The following is a 24,976-nucleotide window of genomic DNA, read 5'->3' as shown; positions in this document are numbered from 1 at the left end:
TGTCATTGATCAACCTCTGACATGACAGAAGATTCATGCTAGTTCACAATAACAATAAATTTCTATCAATTACTCTATAATGGAGTCAGGCAAGATTCAAGAAAAATCTGAATCCTGCTTAATTAAAGACTTACTGCTGACAGTTCAAGAAATAATGAGCTCAAAAGTATTCTTTTTTATTTGGAAGAGTAGATATTTGTCCAAACCTTTTTTGTTCAACCTGTGAGAACTTCTGCTCATCCTCAGAGTTGCTCCATGATTCAGACTGTGCAGTTCAGCAACTGGATACAAGCCAGATTTACCATAAAACATAAAATTCCCAACATGGGAAGAGATCAAATCAGACAGAAAACACTGCTTAAGTTGAATATTTATTCTTTATTTTTCACACAGCAGTATTTATTTTTTGTACTTCAGCTATCATAATATTTTAAAAGGTAAAATGAATTACACTGTATTTATATTCTTTGGTTGTCATCGGACAGAGCAATGGAAGTGTTACAGTCATTGCAAAACATAACAAGGAATATTTTCAGCTGTACACATCTGAGATTTGTAATTACAAATGGTTTGCATTAAGAAGAATTAAAATGAAGATTAAAAATTAATTTTGGCTGCAGTAACATTACATACTGAATATTAATTAAATGGTGTTTGAACAATAAAAATCAGAATAATCTAATTTTGGATAAATTCTTCAATTTATCCAAACTGCTGGGGCCTGAAAAAAAGCCAAGTAAAATAATTAAAAATTGAATTTTTTTTCTGCATTGACTTCCTTGAAAGTCATGTAACCCTAACTCTGTAAATCAACTTTTTTTTAAGAACAAATTACAACAGTTTGCTGCTAATTTCTCCAGTGTATGAATTCATTGAGGTGGTGCACTCTGCAGCAACTTTCTGAATAGTTGCGAAACATGAAGATTTGTTCCTTCAGAGAAATTACCTTTAAAGTATAATGCAGTCAGGAGCTGCGATCAGCTCCTTTCATTGAGGAGTGTGGCACATTGGTAGTGTCCCCACCTCTGGGCCAAAATATCTGACTTCAAGTCCCACCTGCTCCAGAATTCTGTTACATCATGTTTGAACAGATCGATTAAGAATATCTATCACCAGCATCGACTCATGTATGATTGCCAGTTCAATTCAAACATGGCTTTCAAAGGTTTATCTGGTAATATGGAAACCAAGGTCACAAGAATAAGCGCAGGCTTCAGGGAAAAGATGTTAATTTCGACGGTTAATATCCCAACAGAATTCTTTGTCATAAAACTTTGTACAACATGCTTTTTATTGGACTTCTGAAAAAAAAGCTTTGTTTTATGAACAGACCTTGCCACAGAATTAACAATCTATAAAATCAAAAGAAAATGAACACTTGATGACATTAATTATTCAGAAGATTGATATTATGTAGTTTTTAACATTGCAAAGGCTGGTAATCACTAGGCATTGAAATCATTCTACAAAGGGCTAAGCCTGCAGCTCCACAACTTGTGCAAGTAACAAGAAAATATGAAAAAGAAAAACAGGAAAGTCAGAGTTCAAGAAAGTGACCTGCAACCTTGCATCAATTAATAGATAGCAATCACTCAAATTTTATCTGCGGCACTAATCTAACCTGTATTGCCTCAGTTTAGTGAAAATACAAGGAAAAAAAACAAGTGATTTTCAACACAAATTCTTGAAGTCATGCTTCAGGTTGATGAAAACATTCCGAATACGAGGAGATCTATTGGGGGAGTTGGACTTTGTCCAGAACACGAACCTTACTGACAGCAGAGTGAGTAACTTGTTGAAACATATTTTGAAACTAGAGCTTGGGTTTTCCATCTGCAGCTTATTACAAGTTTTCCAAGGGACATTACATGCCATGCTTTTATCATAAGTGGACGGACTGAAGTATTTTCACCAGCGATCCATATAGAAGTCATAATTTTCAGTTTATCAGAAAATACTGCAGAATCACCAAAGGGATTCTGAAATTTATCATTTAACTTCGGTTAAATTATTCAAGATTTCCAATGTTACTGGTCAATCAGCTGGCCATCCTTCTTGCAACTGCGGAGATTAATGCTGCACCTCGACCACTGCCTTCATCAGACTGTAGAAAAGTGATGTCACAGGGAGGTGCAAGTTCTTTCACCATTTTGTGAAACCTATGTTTGAAGCTAAGGGGGGAAAATAGTGAAAGAAGAAAGTGTGGTTAATAGTGCAGGGAAAATAAAACCCTCAGCATGAAACTGTGAATTTGACGTTTGTGGGAAAGTACTGGGCACACCTAAAGACACCCTAACAATGATTTTTATTCAGCTAAAATCTAGATTAGATTAGAAATCCAGTCAGAAAGGTTGAGGCTCTATTCTCTCTGAGGAGGAGGACTAAATTCTGTAAAATTCTGCGTTCAAATTCAACCTCGACAGAGGGAGAAAAATCTCTTTCTGACATGTGAAATAGGTCCTTTAGTAATGTTGACACTGCCTTTTTGTTTATGGCACCGGAGAACTTAACAAAATAGGTTTAGTCCAGTCCTTACTTTGAGCGTACCAATATTCCTTACAACTGAGGGTGTGCTGATTCTCTCCATGTCCTTCTAAGATCAAGAGCCCACCATGGGTGAGATTAGCCACACCCACCTGAGTACTTTATAAAACTATGCAATTCTAATGGAGGATTATTCACTGCTCAGAAAGACAGCTCTTCACTATCAAAGTCAAGTTCAGTAATGCACATTTCTGCCCTCAGGGTGATAAGCTCCACACTGGGGTCCTGGGTTTTGGCACGGGAAATGGCAACAATTTATGAATAACAAATAGAGATCAGCAGCACAAAAACAGAAAACCTGCAACCTTCAAAAATATAATTTTAAAGATCTGAAAATACAAAAGGACAGATGGTGATTCCACACACTTGCTGATTTGCTCTCATATATTTTACAGTGTTGTTAAAAGTCAGGATCTGTAGAAGTATAGAGTTTTATGATGACTCATAATGTTATTTCTGCTTTCCTCTCACAGATGCTGCCAGACCTGCTGAATTTCAACAGTGTGACAATATGGACCTTTATTATGGGATTTGTTCTCTCCTTTTTTTTGAAGAAGGGTGTTGTAAACGTAGTGCTGAGGTATCTGCTCCGTGGAAAAAGCAGAATAAAAAGCTTTGGTTTTTAAAAAATGAGACGAAAGAAACATGAGTGGGTGGAGTCGGGTGGACTCAGGCTCATACAGACCCAGGGTTTCAGTTTTACTTTCAGTTGTTGAAGTTGGGGGTTTTGGAGTTGAAGCTGACAGATACAACTCTCCTCTCTCTGCTGATGCAAAACCTTGAGTGCTTTCTCTCCCGCTAGATTCATTATCTCAGTGTTCCTTTTCCAAGACTGGAGGAGACAGCAAGTGAGGGAAAATCTGATTTGCTGAACTTGCTTTTGCCAAGGGTTGTTTATGAGATGCTTCTGTATGGGAATCGTTGAGAGTAGTCATTAAATAATATTATTTTGTTGTGTATTTCAATAGAATTCAAGTTATTCCAACTCTGCTTCTTTGTTTGTATTTTAAAAATGGAAAAAGAATAAAGGGGATTTATTTTAAAGCCAAGTAGTTTGACCAATTATATCACATCTGGCACACAACATCTTACACTTGTTATGAAGTTGTGTAGAGTACTTGTGAAGTGGAAAGTAGGAAGCCAGAATTTGTTTGTAAAAATGAGAGCAGGGCAAGAGTGCATGGTTCCTTTAAGAGATAGTAAGTTTTTTTAAACTTGGAGATTTAAACCAGAAAATACCTGCAAGCAGCTGCAGATGTACAGACAGTTCTAAAATTCAAACATGTATCTATTGGCTGTGTGATCAGAAACCTTAGGCTTGTTTTGATATTTTGGAACTAGCTTGAAATCATCTAATTAATTTAAACCAAGCACTGAGAAACAAAAAAGCCAACTGAATTTAAATCAGATGGTTCTGACAACATCGGACCAATGCTGTTGTCACCATGGGTATAAAGAAGGGGGCAACTGGACAGAGAGAGCAAACTGCCATCTGAAGTAAAAGCTAGCCCGCCATCTGGGAAAAACAACTCACTCTTACAAAAAATCTCCATGCTCTTTAAAAATGTACCATCTATTCACAAAGGTACACAGCACTCTAAGATCATATTCCTGACACCAGAAGTCAAAAGAGAGAGTCTTTGAAAGCCCTGCTGCCATTCTGTCAACAAGCTTTCTCAATGCTGCAGTAAAGCGTGAACGCAGGAGTTGCCTTGGACACATATTCCAAAGGACTGATTAAAGCAAGGAGATGGTTATGGGAGCAATAAATAGCTTGTAACAGTCTGGCATGAAAAGGGTATAAGGCCTATCATCTCTAGAAAACTATGTGAAAAAAGAGAGAAAAACAGAAGTGGGTGCTTTGTAAGATGTGAAGCAGGAAGAAAACAATTAACCAAAAGAGTCTAAGATGAATGTCATGTTCACAGGGCTAACATATTCTCTTGTACAGATGGTCTGAGTGTTTCAGAATTTTGCTTGTCAATGAAAATGAAGTGAATCAATAAACTTATCACTGTCTCAAGTGGTACAGATGTATTTCAATGACAAAGAAGGCATAACACAACATGCAATATTATTTCACATCTTTAACCAAGTATTAAGAGCAGTTCTAGAATCGATAGGCAAGTTTTACTATCTGAGAAACTTGCAACAATTACAGACCATGCCATTGGAAGATATGGGCTGCATCATTACTCCCCTGATACCAAGCTGCACATGCTGGATTGCTGTCAACACAGTCAACACACCTTGAAGAACAGAGAGTTCACAACAACTCTAAAAGATCACTATTCTCTCAGATGAACACTTACTGAGGATGAAACTTGTAAACAGATCCATCAATTCCAACTGTAATCTTCATTGTTTCCTTGTGCTTGTTCTCCCACATTCGGTTTATAACACCTGCTAATCCAGCAGCACATATATGTGCTGCCCGTGTTGAAACACTCTCACATACCAAATGGACAATATCGCAGTCTGCTTTGGATGGCAACACACCTAGTTTTGTCAGGACATTATAGATCTGCTTCTGGTCCCCTGTGTCACTTCAAAAAAAACAAAAATAAATCAATAAGAAATTGTTTTAACCTGCTTGTCACCTGAAACATGAAGTACAATGTCAGACTGAGCCTTACGCTATCATGCTGACATTTTCAGGATGCATGGCTGATCTGACCATGGTTTCTACACATTTTACTCTCAATCCCTGATACCCTTTGACTCCTTTGTTAATCAAAAGTCTATGCCTTTAAAATATTCCATGACCACACCTCCACCACTCTCTGGACAAGATGATTTCTCATATTCTTGAATAAACCAGAGATCTCCATTTGAAATGGTGCCACCTTATTTCTAAATGGTGTCCCCTGTTTCAGTCTCTCCTGCAAGAGGAAACATCCTACCAGCATCCTCCGTCAAGTCCTCTCAGATTCTTCAAATTCACCTCTTCTAAATCCCATTGAATACAGGTGCAACCAATCCAACTCTACCCTCTTGTGGTGCAGGGGTAGTGTCCCCATCCCCTGAACCAAGAAACCAGGTTCAAGTCTTACCTACACCAGATGCGTGTCATAACATCTCTGAGACAGGTAGGTTGGAAAAATAGGTGAAATAATCAAGTAAGAAAGCCTCTTAACAGAGGAAGCTGTCAAGTGAATCTTCTCTGACTTTTTCATGAAATAATGTCCTTCGATAAGGAGTCCAAAACAGGGCAAGATGATGACTCACCAATATCCTGAGTAACAGGAGCAAAAGATTGTTTGTTTCATATTCAATTTCTCCTGCAAGATTCATAACAGTGGTTAGCACTGCTGCCTCACAGCGCCAGAGACTCAGGTTCAATTTCCACCTCAGGCAACTGTCTGTGTGGAGTTTGCACATTCTCCCTGTGTCTGCGTGGGTTTCCTCCGGGTGCTCCGGTTTCCTCCCCAAAAAAATGTGCAGGTTAGGTGAATTGGCTATGCTAGATTGCCCGTAGCGTTGGGTGAAGGGGTAAATGTCGGGGAATGGGTCTGGGTGGGTTGCTCTTCGGAGGGTCAGTGTGGACTTGTTGGGCCGAAGGGCCTATTTCCTCACTGTAAGTAATCTAATCTAACATTCCATTTTCACCACTTTAATAATATACTGCTTTTCTAATCTTTCTGCTAAATGAGACAAGTTATATTCCTTCCATCTTTGCCTGTTTAATTCACCAATCCATATCCTTTTACAGTCTCCTTATGTCTTCTTCACAACTTACTTTCCTATCATTTTGTCATCAATACATTTAACAAGCAGACATTCAGTCCCTTTAACCAGTTCATTGATACAGATTGAAAATAGTTGAAACCCCAGCACTGATGCCTCTGACAACCTATTTTTCATATTTTGCCAATCTGAAATGATCCAATTGTGCTGTTTTCTGTTAACAAGCCAATCTTGTATTCATGAATATGTCACCTCCAACACAATGAGTTTTTATTTTATAGAGTGACCTTTTGATTTGGCACCTTGTCAAATGTCTTCTGGAAATTTAAGTACATCAAATTCACAAATCGCTTTCATAATGGTCTCGAAATTTATGCCCTCTGGTTACTGAACTATTGAAAAGGAATGTTGCCTTTCCCTCCAATCTCAAAGACAGGAAAGCAGGATTTCTTCCTGATGAGTCGAAAAAGGCCTGCAGGATGAAATTGCTTCTGATTCCATCTCTAATGCACTCTCCCCACCCTTCCAGACCAAAGCTGACAGTTGCTCAAGCAAAGAATCTGTGCAGCTGAGTCTCTTAACAAGGATAGACTGTTGCCATGCAGCTACTCCAGGAGTTTCTGGGTAGCCTGAAAACTGCTCTGCTCTTACCACATGCCACTGATTTTATAGCTTGACAATTACCTGGCAGGTTGCAGTTTGACACACCTTCCAGGTCACCAAGTCCTGAGGTGGGACTTGAACCCCAAATCTCTACCCCACAAGTAAGGGTGCTACCATTATGGCAAATGACACTGTTTTGTTCCATTTTACTCTGGGTCTTGCATCGAACAACGAAAAATGTACTTCATGAAATAATTTATGGTTGGAGAAAATAGAACATTAATAGTTTGTGGCAGCCAAAACAAGTTTCAGAAAATAGCAGGTATATCTGTAGCTTTTTCAGTTGTACAATATTTCTGCCTTATTATATGAAACAACATGTCCTTACTTTTCAACTGTTATCATATTTAGGTTCCAGTAAAATCATGGCAAATAGCAGAACGCTCATTTCAGGTCATGAGGAATGCAATGGGAACAACACTTAACACTTTATACGAACAAATCAAGGGTTTTTAACATGGGATGCTGGTGTATCATGATATTTTTATACAATCAACACCAACGGTTATAATTTCTTAAGAAGTAGTAAGCACCAATGAACTGGTTAAATTCATCCTTGTATTTCACCAATGTATCAAGTTCATATGCAGAATAAAGTCTTGACAAGTAACACTAACCTCCAATATTTAAAGTTTTCTGATAAGGGAAATTGAACTGAAGTGTTATTTCCACGACGTTTAGTGCAAAGAAAATGGAAGAGAAGAAAGAATAGTCTGGAAATATGTAACAGAAAATGTTGGAAATTGATGGAACATATGAAATGGTGAAAGATAGTTCAACACTTTCTGCATAAACCTGTTCTAGCAAATGTGAATCTATCTTCTCTCCAAGGCTCACAGACATACTGTGTCAAAATTTTCTCTTTCTTCAACTGAAACAAACCCCATCTATCAATTCTTACAACTGTTCTTTGAGGAAGTAATGAGCAGATTAGACCAGGGAGAACCAATGGATGTGATCTCAAGAAGACCTTTGACAAGGTGTCACACAGGAGACTACTGAATAAGATAGCAAGATGCTAGCATGGATAGAAGTTTGGCTGTCTGGCAGGAAGCAGGGTGTGGGGATAAAAGTGTTCTTCTCAGTGCAAGGCTCAGTGCTAGTACCACAACTTTTCACATTATACATTAACAATCTAGATGAAGGAATTGAGGGCATTCTGGCTAAGTTTGCAGATGGTACAAAAATATATTAAGGAACAGGTAGCATTGAGGAGGCAGGGAGGCTACAGAAGGATTTCGACAGGTTAGGAGAATGGGCAAAGAAGTGGCAGATGGAGTACAATGTGGGAAAGTGTAAGCCATGCACCTTGGTAGGAAGAAAAGAGGCATGGTCTATTTCCTAAATGGGGAGAACATTCAGAAGTCTGAAGTGCAAACAGACTTGAGAGTTCTAGTTCAGGATTCTCTCAAGTGAAACTTGTAGGTTGAGTCAGGAGTTAGGAAGGCAAATGCAATGAAGGCATTTATTTTGAGAGGACTTGAATATGAAAGCAGGGATGTACTTCTGAGGTTCTATAAGGCTCTGGTCAGAACTCACTGGGACCACTGTGTACAGCTTTGGGACCCATATCTCAGCAAGGATGTACTGGCCCTGGAGCATGCTCAGAGGTGGTTCACAAAAATGGTCCCAAGAATGAAAACCTTAACATATGATGATCGTTTGAGGACTCTGAGTTGATACTCAGTGGAATTTAGAAGGATGAGGGGGGATCTAATTGAAACTTACAGAATACTGAATGGCCTGGACAGAGAAGATTTTGGGAAGATGTTTATATGGCAGGAGAGACTAGGATCCAAGGGCATAGCCTTAGAGTAAAGGGAAGACCTTTTAGAACAGAGATAAGGAGAAACTTCTTCAGCCAGAGTCTGGTGAATCTATGGAATTTATTGTCACAGAATGCTGTGGAGGCCAGGTCATTGAATATATTTAAGATGGAGATAGATAGGTTCTTGATTGTAAAGGGGATCAAGGTTTATGGAGCGAAAACAGGACAATGCTTATCATAGAAGTATAGAACCCCTACGGTGTGGAAACAGGCCATTTGGCCCAACAAGTCCACACTGACCCTCCAAAGAGTATCCCACCCAGACCCATTGCACTACCCAATTACTTTACATTTCCCCTGACCCATGCACCTAACCTACACACCTCAGAACACTATGAGCAATTTCCCATGACCAATCCACCTGACCTGCATATCTCTGGATTGTGGAAGGAAACCAGAGCACCCAGAGGAAACCCACGCAGACACAGGAAGAATGTACAAACTCCACACAGACAGTCGCGCAAGGCTGGAATCGAACCCAGGTCCCTGGCGCTGTGAAGCAGCAGTGTTAACCACTGAGCCATCCTGCCACCCAGGGCACAATGGGGTCAAGAATCTTATCAGCCATGAGTGAATGGCAGAGCGGATGTGGTGGGCTGACTGGCCTAATTTCTGCTCCGATGTCTTATGGAGTTAGAAGTAGTTGACATCTCCATACAATGGATGAGGCTGGGTGAGAGGGGAGCTTATTGGAACAGAAATAACCCAAAATACATTAACAAAAAAAACAGAACAGGAACACACAGAAATAGAAGGAGTTGACCATGCAGATCATCATGCCTACTCGAGCCCTGGAACTGATCAGTTTGAGCTGATCTTGAGCTTCAAGTCTGTTTTTCTGCCTGACATCCATTTCTACCAATTTCCTGACAGACTAAAAATCCACCTGTCCCAGCATTAAATATGCTAATTGTTGGAACATCAACAATCCCCTTCCAACAAATTCCAAAGATTCACAATCCTTTGAATGAAGTAATTTCTCCCCATTTCAGTCCTCAATGATGAGCCCTTTCTCCTGACAATGAGCCCCAATGTTTTAAATTCCCTGATCAGTGGAAACAGACCTACCCAATTCAAGCCCATTGAGAATCTTGTGTGTTTCAGTGAGATCACTTCCATGCTTTTGAAAGACAAAGAATATAGATACCCTTTCACAGCCTCTATCCACAGGGTAGCCCTTCAACCTGGGGAGCCAATCCCTGCAGCTCAGCTCTACTGCCTTAAATGCAAGCTCATCCTTCCTTAAGTATTTAAATTAAAACTGCACATAGTATTCCAGAAAACTGAATGATGAAAATATACAGGGGCCACCAATATACGAAAAAAGGGAGGCAGACTAGATGATGAGTAACATTGAAAACTTGCTGTATTTAAACTGAAATATATTCTTGATGCAGTACTGAAAACTCACATCTCTCCAATTTTGATCACAACAGCTAAAGCTCTTTGTACCTTTCTATTAGTGAGAGGAATCTTGTTTCAAAGCTGCCTTGTGTTTTCAGCAGCTGGGATGCCTCGCCATTGAAGAGCAGGTTTTGATTCACCAGTTTCAGCAGCACAAGTCGTGTTAGCTCACCCATGTATTTCCCACCAATAATCTTTTCATATCTGGTTAAGAAAGAGGATATGTATGAAATGCAGTGAATTCTTCGTCTGTCTCAAGCTCCAATAATATCCCATAGGATTTTGTTCAGAAAAAACAATATATTTTAAAAATAGCCTAAAATCAAAGTACCTTCATATTCTTCTTGTCTCTGAATGTTTTCCACAAAACAGTCAGTTTCGTTGTTTCCCTCTTCCAAAGTTGCACTTTTATCCGTGCCATCTTCAAATACCTCTGTTGTTTTGTCAATTAACCCTATCTCCTTGTGGTCAATTCACCTGTTTATGATATTTCCAGCAAAAAGCACTTGTCTTCTCTCCTCCTTCATCCAATGGAGTGAAGAGAACTCTGGACACACTCCAGCTAGAAGGATTTAGCTATTAGCAGAGACTGAAGACATTGGGCCAATTTTCAGCTCATCAAAGATTCATTGGTGATTTTAAAAATTCAAAGAGATTTTTGTCTGGGCATATTGGGATAATGAATTTTACAATTCAACAAGGCATAAACAACAGGACACAAAATTAAGATCATTGCTTAAAAAAAGGTTCAGAATGTTTTTCAAGAACATTCGGACTTGGACTATTTCTCCAGAAACAGTGGGAATTCAGAATTCAGAATGATTGTAAAAGTAGAGCATATAAATATTTGAACATTACACATTTAAAAAGACATCTGGAAAATTTAATATGTTGAAATTAACGGCCTCCTTCAGGGCTTTAGAATTTTATGAACTACCTCGTACCATATCAGACTGTACGTTGCTCATCCTGGAGCCTCAAATCCAGTACAGGAGTATGTTATTTAACCAGATGCAGAAATATTGTTGTGCCAGGAAGCAAATTTCAAAAATACTTTAGATCTGACCTTTCTGAACCTTACTGTATTGATTAATAGGTTTAAGTAATGCTTCACATTAGCACACATTTAATCTTTGCCTGCTGCATTCACCCAGTGGATACAGTAAAATACAGCAATTAGACTTTGGCCTAGTTTAATCTGCTGAAGTTGCGACTCCTTCCAACAGCTGTTCTGATTTCAAAGCTGTGGGCTGGAAACCCCAAAAGTACTCCAAACAGGTTTTGAACTTTTACCTGGTAACTGCAACAATACTGATCAAAACTATAAACACTTTAATTCAGATTCTGTTCATCTCGAGTTGCAGAAACAGCTATTAGCTGAGTTGGTAATTGCAGTTGCTTTTGACCACTTTGGGTTGATGAGTGCAAGCTGCGTAATGGCACATCATGACTCTCACACTGTTAAGATTTATTGTTGAATTATGGATCAGTGCACACTACAACCACTTGAAAAACAACCTGAAGCAGTAATGATGAAAATAAAGGTTGATGTTGTTTTAGATGTTAACGACTGAGTATAAATGTTAGGGTCTGTGAAAACTCGGTTAACCACAATATAACTGAGGTTGAATGCAAGGCCACAATCTGCCTTTGACATGGTCAGCTTAAAATTGCTGAAACAGTACAGGAGCAGCAATCCAAATTACTCTTTAAATCAACGTTTACTGAAACTGCACTATAACTGACAAAACTGTGGAAATATCATCACCAGCAATTTGCCCTGCACACCATGCACTATTATGCCTGGACAGACATTGCTGTTTTTACATTAGGGGCAAACTGAAGTCCTGAAATTGGTTAGTCAATGCCAACTTGCGCACAGCATTCTCCAAGAACTGAAGCTGTTCAAGGAGAAGCAGTGCTACCACCTTCTCAATTCAATGAGGCATGGGCAATGAAATATGGATTCTCAGAGGGAAAGGTATGCAATTCATACCTTGCATCACCCATTATACAAATTTTCCCATATTTTAAAGTGCTATACATAACATAACACGCCGTTATCGACAAATTAACTGCAATTTTACTTACAGATGATAACCTGGATTGTTAGACGTCTCATCAACAATACAGTCGTATTCAAGACGGAACTCCTCGAGCTCACCCGTGTCTCCAAAACCCCCCCATTCAGTGTTCACGCACATTCTTCCTTCTTCTCCTTCCACTAATTCCACATTTTTCAATTCCTCCATGTAACAGGCATTACAGCCAGTGCCTCAAAGTATAAACACAGGTTACACCAGATGCAGAATGCAGTCAAAGATTAAAAAACAATTATTTTCAACTACTGTGAATATGTTTCAGAGTCAAAGGCTCTTCATTCCATATTGTATTTTCTGGAGAAGATGGTGATATTCCAAGTCAGTCAAAGACCAAATTTTTCTTGTGTTGTCCAACCTCTCTAACATTCAACCTGTCATTTCATCATGATTCTTTTTCACTTTGCCATCAGCTTGGTTGTGTCCTCTCACTTCTTCTACTTTCGAACTGCTATCACGTTGCTTGCATTGCACACATTGGCAAATGCAATTATATCACCACAACACAAAAAGTACAACACAATCCTTAACCTCAACACCCTGAATAAAACAAATACATCATTCAGACCAAAATTTCTTCTGTGGAGTGTTCCTGTTGCTGCACATTCCATTGGATCTCTCATATTCAGATGACAATAAGGCTGGTAATGCTTTCTATATCTCTCTCCATCAGAGAAAGACAACTGTTATATAGCTTGAAGCTAGCAATCTTCATTAATGGTGGAGTAAGGCAAAGAAGCAGCCCTCCATGAACTACCACAGACTGCAAAAGAATTGAACTTGAGCTAACAACTGAGCAAGCTGACCTGGCTGACCCTCACAGCAAGCCTGAATTTTGCATATCTCAACTGGAGGTTTCCCTCCTGCTATGATTGGTACAATGGAATCACTATTATCCAGTGACACGGTCAATGTAAGTGTCTCAATGAAGGATGGCATCGCTTGACAAAACAGCACTTCATCAGGATTGCATTCCTGTCAACTAGATTATGCACTTAATAACTGAATTGGAGCTAAAGCTCACAATTTTGGCACTTATATTGAAGATACAGACTGGAGGCCTGTGACCAGTGGTGTGCCACAAGAATCGGTGCTGGGTCTACTGCTTTTTGTCATTTATATAAATAATTTGGATGTGAACAGAGAAGGTATAGTTCGTAAGTTTACAGATAACACCAAAATTGTAGTGGACAGTGCAGAAGGTCACCTCAGAGTACAACGGAATCTTGATCAGATGGGCCAATGGGCTGAGGAGTGGCAGCTGGAGTTTAATTTAGATAAATGCGAGATGCTGCACTTTGGAAAAGCAAATCAGAGCAAGACTTATACACTTAATGGGAAGGTCCTGGGGGAGTGTTGCTGAACAAAGAGACCTTGGAGTGCAGGTTCATAGTTCCTTGAAAGTGGAGTCCCAGGTAGGTAGGATAGTGAAAAAGGCTTTTGGTTCGCTTTCTTTTCTTGATCAGAGTATAGGAGTTGGGAGGCCGTGTTGCAGCTGTACAGGCCATTGGTTAGGCCATTTTTGGAATTTTGTGTGCAACTCTGGTCTCCTTCCTATCGGAAGGATGTGGTGAAACTTGAAAGGATTCAGAAAAGATTAAGTTAGGGAGAGGCTGAATAGACTGGGGCTGTTTTCCCTGGAGCATCGGACGCTGATGGCTGACCTTATAGAGGTTTATAAAATCATGAGGGGCATGGATAGGACAAATAGACAGGGTCTATTCCCTGGAGTGGGGGAGTCCAGAGCAAGAGGACATAGGTTTACAGTGAGAGGGGAAAGACATAAAAGGGACCTAAGGGGCAACTTTTTCACGCAGAGGGTGGTGTGTGTATGGAATGAGCTGCTAGAGGAAGTGGTGGAGGTTGGTACAATTACAACATTTAAAAGGTATCTGGATGAGTTTATGAATAGGAAGGGTTTAGAGGGATATGGGCCAAGTGCTGGCAAATGGGATGAGATTAGGTTAGGATATCTAGTTGGCATGGATGAGTTGGACCGAGTTTCCGTGCTGTACATTTCTATGACTCTATGACTCTACATATCTATCACTGAACACAGCAACCACTTGTGCATGGTGAATGAGAATGTGCAAATAGCTAAAAATATAACGTGGTATGGAGAGAGTTCTGTTGGTGATATCAAAAAAATCATATCTTTACAAAGTGTATACTGAGCTCTTGTTAGCTTGCAGGTTTGTTGTTTTTGAAGATTATCATTATCAACAAACTTCAATTGGCAGTGAAAAATTCCGCAATTACTATATTATAATTCCCTATTTTGGATTCAAGCGAAAGCTGCAAACTGCTGGAATTTCATTCTGGAATAGTATCACAGTTGTCTGAACCTCCTGAAAGAAACACAAGTTCTTAGATAACTGTTGCTCTGCAAATTTTCTCCAACGGTTCGAGAATTTTTCTCAGTTCAGCATTCCAATTCATCCACATTCAACCACCACTGAGAGCCAGTTACTTTAAATGTACACCTCTGCTTCTCCACAATAGTTTGCTTGGTCTGTCCTTGCAGCACAGATTTATTTATTGGTTGTTCTTTCTTTGACTCTAGTCAGTACCTCTCTAAATATTCACACATTATACTGGTGGTCAGCATGTCTAAAACCTTCCACCAACTGTTCCAAAATTCTTGGAGCTTGCAAAATAAGTTGCATTTTCTCCTCTTGAATAGAAGTTAAAATTCTTAAATCAATTTGGTGTTGAAAAGATGGACCATCTTATCTTTTCCAATTCTGTAATGCTACAGTTTGAATTTTTGCATCGCTGTAAATTAGAACAGCAAGTTCTCCTTACCTACGATCATTCCAACCTCACAACTGTGGTCTTCATAATAACAAGAGATCATTGTTGCAACAGTATCATTCACCATGGCCACCACATCCATTTCAAAATCCTACAAATCAGAGAAAGATTCAGAATTCACCATTCATGGTGTCTGTCTCAATTTTTTTAACAGCTTCAGAAGAGCACTGAAGGATAGCAACAGACACTAAAAGCTTCTACAAGTACTTAAAAAGAATGAGACCAGTTACAATATGTAAGAACAATAAGTAATAAGCTTGGCTGACAGGGTGAAGATTTGCATCAGTGCAGTCACCACTACCAGGAGGATCTCAGCAAGACATCTTCCGAGGACATGCAGTCACCTGCACTCAAGAGCAGATTATTGTGGTCTTGGTGTCAAGGAGTGCTTTAGGCCCGAACACTGCATCACTGTATTGTTTCCCTCCTCCTGTACCCAAAGAAAAGTGGAGATGTGCTAATGTACAATTTGTTGGTAGCAGAGTAAGATAAGGCTTTGGCTTGAGAGGCTTTGGAGAGCAGCAACTCAGCAAAAAGTACAGCGAAGCTCAGGTAAAGTCCTTTTAACTTTCCTTTCTGGTTTTACAGCAGTTAAGATTGCAGTTAAGGCACTGCATGTTTCTCCTACAGAAAGTTGGAATTCAGGGAGGCTTCTATTGCCCCTGATGACTGCACCCAGCTGCAGTTCCAGGAACTCCATGTTAGGGAGCTGGAACTGGATACGCTCAGGATCATCTGAGATGCTGTACGCTTCATAGATAAGAGTTTTAGTGAGGTGGTCACACCTAAGGTGCAGCAGCTAGGTGACCATCAGGAAAGGCAAAGGGAGTAGGCAAAGAATGCAGGAATCCTTTGTGGCCATTCCCCTCAAAAACAAGTATACCATTTTGGATACTGTTGGCGGGATTGGCCATTCAGGGAAAAGCAGCATAGCCAGGTTGATAGCACTATGACTTGCACTGGCGTACAGTGAGAAAGGGTAAAGGTAAAAAAGACCTTTGTGATAGGAGACTCGATAGTAGGGGGACAGACAGGAGATTCTGTGGCTGCAAACTGAAATCCAAGATGGTGCATTGCCTCCCAGATGCCAGGGTCCAAGATGTCTCAGAGCAGCTGCAGAATGTTCTCAAAGGGGTGGGTGAGCAGCCAGAAGTCTTTGTGCACATTGGCACAAATAACAGAGGTAGAAATAGGGATGAGATCTTGCGAATTGATTATAGAGAGCTCGGAAAAAAGTCAAAAAACCAGGTTAAAAATCACACAACACCAGGTTATAATCCAACAAGTTTAATTGGAAGCACTAGCTTTTGGAGCGGCACTCCAAAAGCCAGTGCATCCAATTAAACCTGTTGGACTATAACCTGGTGTTGTGTGATTTTTAACTTTGTACACCCCAGTCCAACACTGGCATCTCCAAGTCAAAACCCAGTACCTCATTGGTGATAATCTCTGGATTACATGCCAATGCCATGTGCTCGTGAGAATAAGAACAGGGGGATATGGCAGATTAATGCTCTGATCTCCAGCATCTGCAGTCCTCACTTTCTCCTATGGCAGATGAATGCGTGGCCAAAGAGTTGGTGTGGAGGTAGGGATTCAGGTTTTTAGATCATTGGGATCTTTTCTGGGACAGAGGTGATCTGGGACAAAACGGATGGTTTGCACCTGAACTGGAGGGGGACCAATATTTATTAGATTAGATACAATGTGGAAACAGACCCTTTAGCCCGACAAGTCCACACCGACCCGCCAAAGCGGAACCCACCCAGACCCATTCCCCTACATTTACCCCTTCACCTAACACTACGGGCAATTTAGCATGGCCAATTCACCTGAACTGCACATTTTTGGACTGTGGAGGAAATTGGAGCACCCGGAGGAAACCCACGCAGACAGGGGGAGAATGTGCAAACTCCACACAGACAGTCACCTGAGGCAGGAAATGAACCCAGGTCTCTGGCACTGTGAGGCAGCAGTACTAACCACTGTGCCAAGGTGCCACCCAGGTTATTTTGGCAGCCAGGTTTGCTAATGCTGCAAGGAAGGATTTAAACTAGATTGGCAGGGCGAGTGGGATCCTCAACATCAGGGAGGCAAGTTGCACGGCTGGAAGGAGATACAATCATCAGAAACACTAAGTTGGAGAGACAGGTCAGGCAGGAACACAACAGGGAGCAAAGAATGCCTGTTGAATTAAACTATTTCAATCTAAGAGGGCTGACAGGTAAGGCCGATGAACTCAAGGCCTGGGTAGGTACGTGGGACTGGGATATTAAAGCCATAATAGAAACATGGCTAAAGGAGGGACAGGACTGACAGCTTAATGTGCCAGGGTACAGGTGCTTTAGATGGGATAGAGGTGGTGGAAGGAGGGGAGGGGGAGTTGCATTTTTCATTCAGGTGAGTGTCGCAGCAGTAGTCAGAGATGAAATAACTGAAGGATCACCAAGTGAAGCTTTGTGGGTGGAACTAAGAAATAAGAAGAGGATGTTGACATTTTTGGATTTGGACGGGAGGCCCCCAAATAATTAATGGGAATTAGAGGAACAAATATGCAGGGAGACTGAGGAAACTTGCAGGAGCAATAGGATTGTCATAATAGGGGATTTTAATTTTCCTAAAATGGACTGGGACTGCCACAGTGTTAAGGGCTTAGATAGAGTGGAATTTGTTCAATGCATTTAGGAAAGTTTCCTGAAGCAGGATAGAGAGGGTCCTACTCAGGAATTGGCAAAACTCAACTTACTTTTGGGAAACAGGGCAGGACAGGTGACTGAGGTGACAGTGGAGGAGAACTTTGGGACCAGTGACCATAGTTCTATTAATTATAGGACAGTTATGGAGAGGGACAAAACTGGACCACAGTTTCAAGTTCTAAATTGGGACAAGACGGATTTTGATGGAATTAGACAGGAGCTTGCAGGGGTTGACTGGAGTAGTTGTTTGCAGGCAAAGGGACAAGTAAGAGGCTTTTAAAAGTGAGATAGCTAGAGTTCAAGGTCTATATGTTCCTGTGAGGGTGAAAAGCAAGGTTGGCAGGAATAGGGAACCCTAAATGACAAGAGATATTGAGGCTTTGACTAGAAAAAAGGACGTGTGGCTCAGTTACAGACAGCTGGGATCAAGGGAATCACTGGATGTATGCAGGGAATACATGAGTTTACTGAAGAAGAAAATCAGGAGGGCATGAGATAGCTTTGGCTGAGAAGATTAGGGTGAATCCAAAGAGGCTCTTTAAGTATATTAAAGGAAAAAGAATAACGAGAGAGCGAATAGGGCTCCTCAAGGACCAAAGAGGACACGTGTGTGTAGAACCACAGGAAATGGGCAAGGTTCTCAATGGATATTTCTCCTCTATGTACCATGGATAAAGATATGAAGACTTAGGAACTTGGGGAAGTTCGTGGTGAGATTTTAGGGACAGTCCATATCACAGTGGAGGAGGTGTTGGGATATTTATAATGTATGAAGGTGGATAAATTTCCTCGTCCTGAACAAATATATCCAAAACACTGCAAGAGGCTAGAGAAGAAATTTCGGGTGCCCTGGCTGATGTGTGTGTAGCATCGTTAGCTATGGATGAGGTCTCAGCAAACTGGAGGGTATCAAATGTTGTGCAGTTTTTCAAGAAGGCCTGAAAAGAAAAGCCCAGGAACTATAGACCAGTAAGCTTAATATCTGTGGTGGGTAAGTTACTTGAGAAAATTCTGAGGGATAAGATATACATGCATTTGGAAAGACAGGGTTTGATTAGGAATAGGAGAAAGTGAGGACTGCAGATACTGGAGATTAGAGTCGAGAGTGTGGTGCTGGTAAAATACAGCAGGTAAGGCAGATGAAGGGCTTTTGCCCAAATTGCTGACTCTCCTGCTTCTTGGATGCTGCCTGACCTGCTGTGTTTTTCCAGAACCACACTCTGTGAGTGGGAGACCATGTCTCACAAAGGTGTTAGAGTTCTTTGATGAAATGACTCGGAAGGTTGATGAGGGCAGGATGGTAGACGTCTCTATGGATTTCAGTAAGGCCGTTGATAAGGTTCCACATGACAGACTGCTCTGGAAGGTTAGATCGCAAGGAATTCAGGGTGAGCTGGAAAATTGGATACAAAGTTGGCTTGAGGGTAGGAAGCAGAGGGCTATATTGGAAGGATGCTTGTTGGACTGGAGGCCTGTGACTAGTGGAGTGCCTGAGGGGTTGGTGATGGGCCTGTTACTGTTTGTAATCTATACCAATGATCTGGATGAGAATATACAGGCATGATTTGCTGATGACACTCAAACAGGCAGTATCATGGATAGTGAGGAAGGTTATCATAATGCGCAGCAGGAGCTTAATCAACTGGGGAAGTAGGCTTAGAAATGGCAAATGTTGTTTAATATAGTTAAGTGTGAGGTGTTGTATTTTGGGAAGTCAATTAAGGTAGGAGTCTCAGGGTGAATGGTAGGGCCTTTAGGCATGTAATGGAACAGGGGGACCTTGGAGTTCAGAAAGCTGTCAGGAGCAGACGAGTCCCGAATGATAGAATAAGGGAAGTTTTGCTTTATCTCTATAAGACACTGGTGAGACTGCACCTGGAAAACTGTGCTCTGTGGTGTCTTCACTGGTGGAAGGGCATATGCATTAAAGGCAGTTCAGGAGACATTCCCAGGACTGGTTGCTGGCATGAGGAGTTGTCTTAGGACCAAAGTTTAAACAATTAGACCTGTAGTCATTGGAGATGGGAAAGTAAATACAATGGAACGTTTATTTTCTGAAGAGGTTCAATGGAACAGGTCCTCTGCTGTGATTCCAGTTGATGGCATTACTGAGCAAGTAAAACTCAAGACTGAAAACTGGTTTGATAAGATAAAGTTTTTTTTAAAAAATTAGTTAACGTGTTGGTCAGTCACTGAAACATAGCAACATGAGGCTATACAGTTTCTACAATAACAGAGTTTATGATGCAGAATAGGAAAACTCAAAAAGAAACCAAATTACCTCAACACAGGACACAGTTAGAAAGATCTCAAATTAGGCATCAAAATTTCCATGTGTTTTCCTATACTATCTGGAGACTGAAATCCGAAGAAACATTTTTTTTATGTCCAACCTTTTAATTCCACTAAGCTAATTTTCCCCAGTGTTTTTCCTGGGAATTGTGGAGTTTTCCTCCATTAATGCTCAAAAGTGAGAGTTTATACTTTCTCAGCTTTCAATAACTTGCAGATTTCTGGCCAATCACTGCTGGTTTGGATATTGCTCAAATTAAACTATCCAGCTGAGGTGACTGCTTTTCTCAATCTGCTCTAAAAAAAAATCTAATTTCAAGGAAAGAAACTATAATTGCTTCTGACCCCAGTCAGGTTTCAAACTGCCCTAATACTTTACATTTCTGGATTTTCTCAACTAAAATCAACTCTTGATTATTCTGAATGAAAAACAAGTTAATAGTCTTCAATTTTAGTCTACCTGTCATAAGCTACCACAGTTAAACATCTTGTTCCACTGACACTTGCAGGGGTTTGAAGTCATCTGTTCTCTGACACAGACTGGAACAGGTCACTGCTCTGGAAAGACTGACTGATCTAATTTTTAAAAATAAATGTCACAGAAGTAACCAACATCTGTATTTTGAAATCCAAACTCCAAAGAATGATAGGTATACAAATAAATGATATGCCTTTCATCGCAGCTGAGATTATATTTCAAATTATGGTGGAATCTAGCTGTAGTGACACATTAAAAAGAATGGGTCCCATTCAAGACAGAGACAAAGAAGAACTTCTACTGGAAAAGATGATTAACATTTGGAGTCCTCTTCCACAGAGTGCAGTAGAGTCAGGATTATTTTATGTTCAAGGCTGAGTTAGACAGCTTTTTAAGCAACAATGGATCAAGAGTTCTGAGACGGGCAAGCAAGAAAGACCACAATCTGACCAATAATAATTTCATTGAATGCTGAAGCTGGATCATGAACTAAAAAGAATGTTCTTGCTCCTATTTCTTATGATATTCTTTCATATGATCTCCAAAACTTATTACCATGGGAGGGGAGAAACTAGCATCGCAAAATGGATCTTGCAGACTTAACGGTACTTGTAATCCATTTGTGGGCACTTCATACCAAGAAGAGAACCTTATTTTACTGGACTACAGAATCATGGATTTTCTAAATTCAGGACTCACCCCTCGCCTTTTAATTGCATCACGAAGCAACCCCACCACATTGTTCCCCTCAGCTCCGGATGCTTTAAACCCTTTAGTCCAGTTCAAAAGGATCCCCTGTGAAGAAATATCAATGTGGTCAAATATCATGCATTGTTCTCCAGGAAGCAATATGTTTTGAGCATGTGGCAGCCACTTATGTCTAAGTGCAGAAATACAGCTAACAACTGGTGAAGCACAACTAAAAGAGTATTGTGGGTGAGACAATTGAGAAAGTAAATGCCCACAGATCTACCATGCAAACAGGGATTTGCATTCTCTGTGTTTGGGATGCATTGAAGGCCCATCCCAGACATGAGTTCAGATTCAGATGGCTTTTGAAAAACCAGAACCTTGGTAATAAAACTTTAGCATTATAAATGATCGTGACCTTTATCGTTTGTGCCCAACACTTCAAACACATGAGACTGATGTAATCTTAAAGACAATCCATGCTGTCTCACCTTGTCAATATCCTCATGACGGACGGGAAATGAGAATGTGAATCCCAGTGGCAGCTTCTTGTCTTTCATGTTGTGTTGGTCCAGGAAGTTGGAGATACACAACGCAATGTAATCAAAGAGCTGGCGGAAAACAAATAAATGATGTTAGAAACAGCTATTATAATCACAAATGACAGAGGATAGAAACAAGTGTGCAAATATGCAATTTGTTTCAGTCAAACAGTTTCTGATCTTTCTCGAGAATAAATATGCAATATACAGAAGAAACATGTTGCTGCAACTTTTTACCTGGTAGTTATCAAGATGAAAACAAGAACGTCGATGTTCAAATAAGTTTAAATTTCAAACAATCTCAACAATTTAGAACACTGGAAAAAAAACTGCTCAATGATTGTCAAGTGAGCTCTCTGATTTTTAAAGTATTCCAGTGGAGGTAATCATCGGGAATGATCGGTTCCCCATATTCCTGAGTAATTCAAAACATGTGTAAGGTTTGAACAGATTCGGAAATGCAGAAATAAAATCAAGAACAGTTGCACAAGGACAAGCAGTTAAATCAGACTGTACCACTGGGTAAGTTTATAAACTCTTACCATTTCTGCCGTGCCAGTCATGACAGCAATTGGAATGGAGTACCTCTGGTTACTGGTTATAATTTTCCAACTTCGGTTCTCATCTTCGCCTACTTTCACCAGCATCACGCGGAAATTTGTGCCTCCCAGATCCAGTGCCAGGAAATCACCCACCTCTATGTGTGAAGGACAAGGGAAGATTTGTCACTCAATGTACATGCATGCATTGAAAAGAATGCCTAATTGCAAAAGAAACACCAAACTGGCTGAGAGAAAGCATTTTACAACTCAGCTAAGAGAGAATGCTGGAATACTCAGCAAGTTGAGCAGAAACTGCATAAATAGAAGTGTTAACATTTCAGGTGAAGGTTTTTCAAAGCAACTCTTACTTTTCAAGGTTCAAAAGGAATTCTGAAACAGCTCTCCAAAATAAGAGAGATCTTGGAACAGAATTAAACAAAGAATCTCTTTCCAGTGTCCTGGACAAAACTTGTCCCTCAAACAACTTAACTAAAACATTCTCGCTGTTTACTTACTGCTGTCGTGGGAACTTTCTGTACACAAAGTAGATTATCTATTTGCCTGCAATACAACAGGGATTATACTACAATCGGCTGTGAGTTCTGAATATCTAAAAAACATGCAAAGATTCTGTCTTAATGCAAACTTTTTTGTTTTCTTTTGCAGTATGTGCAAAGCAAAATCATACGTTTGGCAGAGAAGAAGAATGGGAAAAAAAAGTGTTATACATGCAATATATTGAATGATGACATTTGGATCAGAATGCGACCTTCCAGCACTGCACATTGCTCCAATCTCATGGGACCACTGAACTGTTCAGCTATTGGGTAGCTGTCACATATTGACAATAACAATAAATCAAGTACAGTAAGCTAGAATTTGATTGTTCCAGTGCCAATGTTATAAGCATACTCAAGTTGTTCACAAGAGACTTTATACAACGTTTAGAAGGGTAGCATGTTTTCTTATAATGATTTTGCAATTAATTATGTGTTGGGTCAATATTTTTCAGCAACTTAGTTTTTTCTACCTGAGCCATCTGGTGTAGAACGTACGTAAGTAGGCAGCATCTTGACACTGGCTGTTTTATGAGTTTCAAGCCGCAGACCTTTCTCCATTTCCTGCTGTATTCTCCGCATTACTTCCAGCAGCTCCTCTTTCTCGAGGTGAAATTCTGACAAAATCTGCTGCACCTAATAAAGAGCAACAGATGGAAGCTAGGTAATACATGTGGGCGGTCATGTGATGAAATCCATTTCCAGCATTCGATGAGAATATAATGTTCAGGGTACACTCAAGGCTGCAGTATTTGGCTGTCTCCAAATGTCAGTGACATTCAGTTCTGCGCAGCAATTGAGGAAGGGCTATTGCAAGGTTTATAAAAAGTCACTTAGGATAGCTTTGGAGGTAATTGAAGAGGAGCTCCAAGGTTATAGTTGGGAAAGCCAGGGAAGATGTGAGAGGGAGAGAGAGAACTGAAAACTCCATGCAAGTGTTGTGACAGTTTGCTGTGTTGCTGGAAAGGCAGCTGAACATTACAGATTCTGAGAGGAGTGAAGAGTAGTTGGATCACATTTTTGGTGTGAGGGGCAGGAAGAAATCTGAAGAGCTCATGTGCAGTTAAGGGTTGGAGTCAGGAATGAGAAGAAATCCTGAGGAGCTCAAAAGGTGGGAGGATCACTGCCTCTATGTTGGGGAAAGTCATGTGATGCTTGGAAGAAGCCTGCAACCATTGATACTTCAATGCATCTGGGAAATTTGGGCTTGGAAAGCTCACAAACAATATTTATTCAATGTAACTGAGCTACGTTGGAGCAAAGGGGAAAATGTAGGAGTGGGCCTGGCTTTCTGAAGCTGGTTGTCAGCAAAGAGCTAGAATTAAGCTTATTCATAAGTGCTGGAACACAGTTTTGGAGTCCAGGGGAACTTCAACCCAAGGAAGGATGGTGATCAACAAGAACAGGAGTGGTCACTGAGGCAGTCCATGAGAGAGCAGATATCAAGAGGGAGTTTCAAGGCCATATCTTCACAAATGAAGAATTATGATCCCTTGTGAAGTTTGAGGAGATTTCTTGTCCCATCATGACATTAATGCCCGAGGGGAAGGAGGAGGGATTGCTGTGATATTTGTGGTATCTGTATTGATGGCATTGGTTACTTGATGCACATGGGTGTAGTTTTTCATGACAGTCAATATTAGTCATATTTACCTCACATTCATTCTGGGTGTTGTACACATAATGTGTTACTGTTCTAAGGTTGCACAGTGAAGTGTAGTGTCGTTTGTTCAAAATCATTGAACCTTTTGCCTTTATTCTCTAAGCCCCCTGTATCTCACACTTTGGCTAGTTTCAAGTTAAAAGTTCCTGATCCTGAGCCAGATCAGACCAAAATTTGGTAATATGGCCTGGGAGTGTAATTGAATGAAAGAGCTTGTGCTTCACATGTAAGACAAGATTTCATACAACTTGCATTTTTATATTACCTTTTATGAAGAAAACTGTCTCAAGCCAAAATCAAGAAGAACAATTGTTACTAAGCTGTACACAAGGACTATCAAGGCAGATGTCCAAAATCTTACTTAGCGATAGATTTTAAGCAGCATCTTCCACTATGGCACTTTACGGCCTTCAACAACTTAAGACATTGAAACCTATTCTTCATTATAATTACACACTCTTTTCCCCAAAATGTTGC

At 40.3% G+C, this 24,976-nt stretch overlaps 1 protein-coding gene across 3 annotated transcripts in view; it reads right to left on the bottom strand.

The window, feature by feature from the left end:
• Window positions 1-394: 394 nt before the first annotated feature.
• gck (glucokinase (hexokinase 4)) overlaps window positions 395-24,976 on the bottom strand; it is a 39,907-nt gene continuing 15,325 nt past the window's right edge. For 2 of the 3 annotated variants that reach the window (XM_043681349.1, XM_043681350.1), the window contains exons 2-10: window positions 23,310-23,472; window positions 22,280-22,434; window positions 21,687-21,806; window positions 21,205-21,300; window positions 15,031-15,130; window positions 12,218-12,401; window positions 10,175-10,330; window positions 4,857-5,090; window positions 395-2,171 (exon numbers count right to left, since the gene is read on the bottom strand). In XM_043681349.1, the coding sequence (XP_043537284.1) occupies window positions 2,039-2,171; window positions 4,857-5,090; window positions 10,175-10,330; window positions 12,218-12,401; window positions 15,031-15,130; window positions 21,205-21,300; window positions 21,687-21,806; window positions 22,280-22,434; window positions 23,310-23,472 (1,341 nt within the window). In that variant the 3' untranslated portion in view covers window positions 395-2,038. The remainder of the gene's footprint in view (window positions 2,172-4,856; window positions 5,091-10,174; window positions 10,331-12,217; window positions 12,402-15,030; window positions 15,131-21,204; window positions 21,301-21,686; window positions 21,807-22,279; window positions 22,435-23,309; window positions 23,473-24,976) is intronic. The other variant, XM_043681351.1, reaches the window with a different exon arrangement.

The sequence above is a fragment of the Chiloscyllium plagiosum genome, chromosome 42 (assembly GCF_004010195.1).
Source record: "Chiloscyllium plagiosum isolate BGI_BamShark_2017 chromosome 42, ASM401019v2, whole genome shotgun sequence".
NCBI lineage: Eukaryota > Metazoa > Chordata > Chondrichthyes > Orectolobiformes > Hemiscylliidae > Chiloscyllium > Chiloscyllium plagiosum.
The sequence above is the reverse complement of the archived record's forward strand: the minus strand, read 5'-3'. Positions and strand labels throughout refer to the sequence as shown.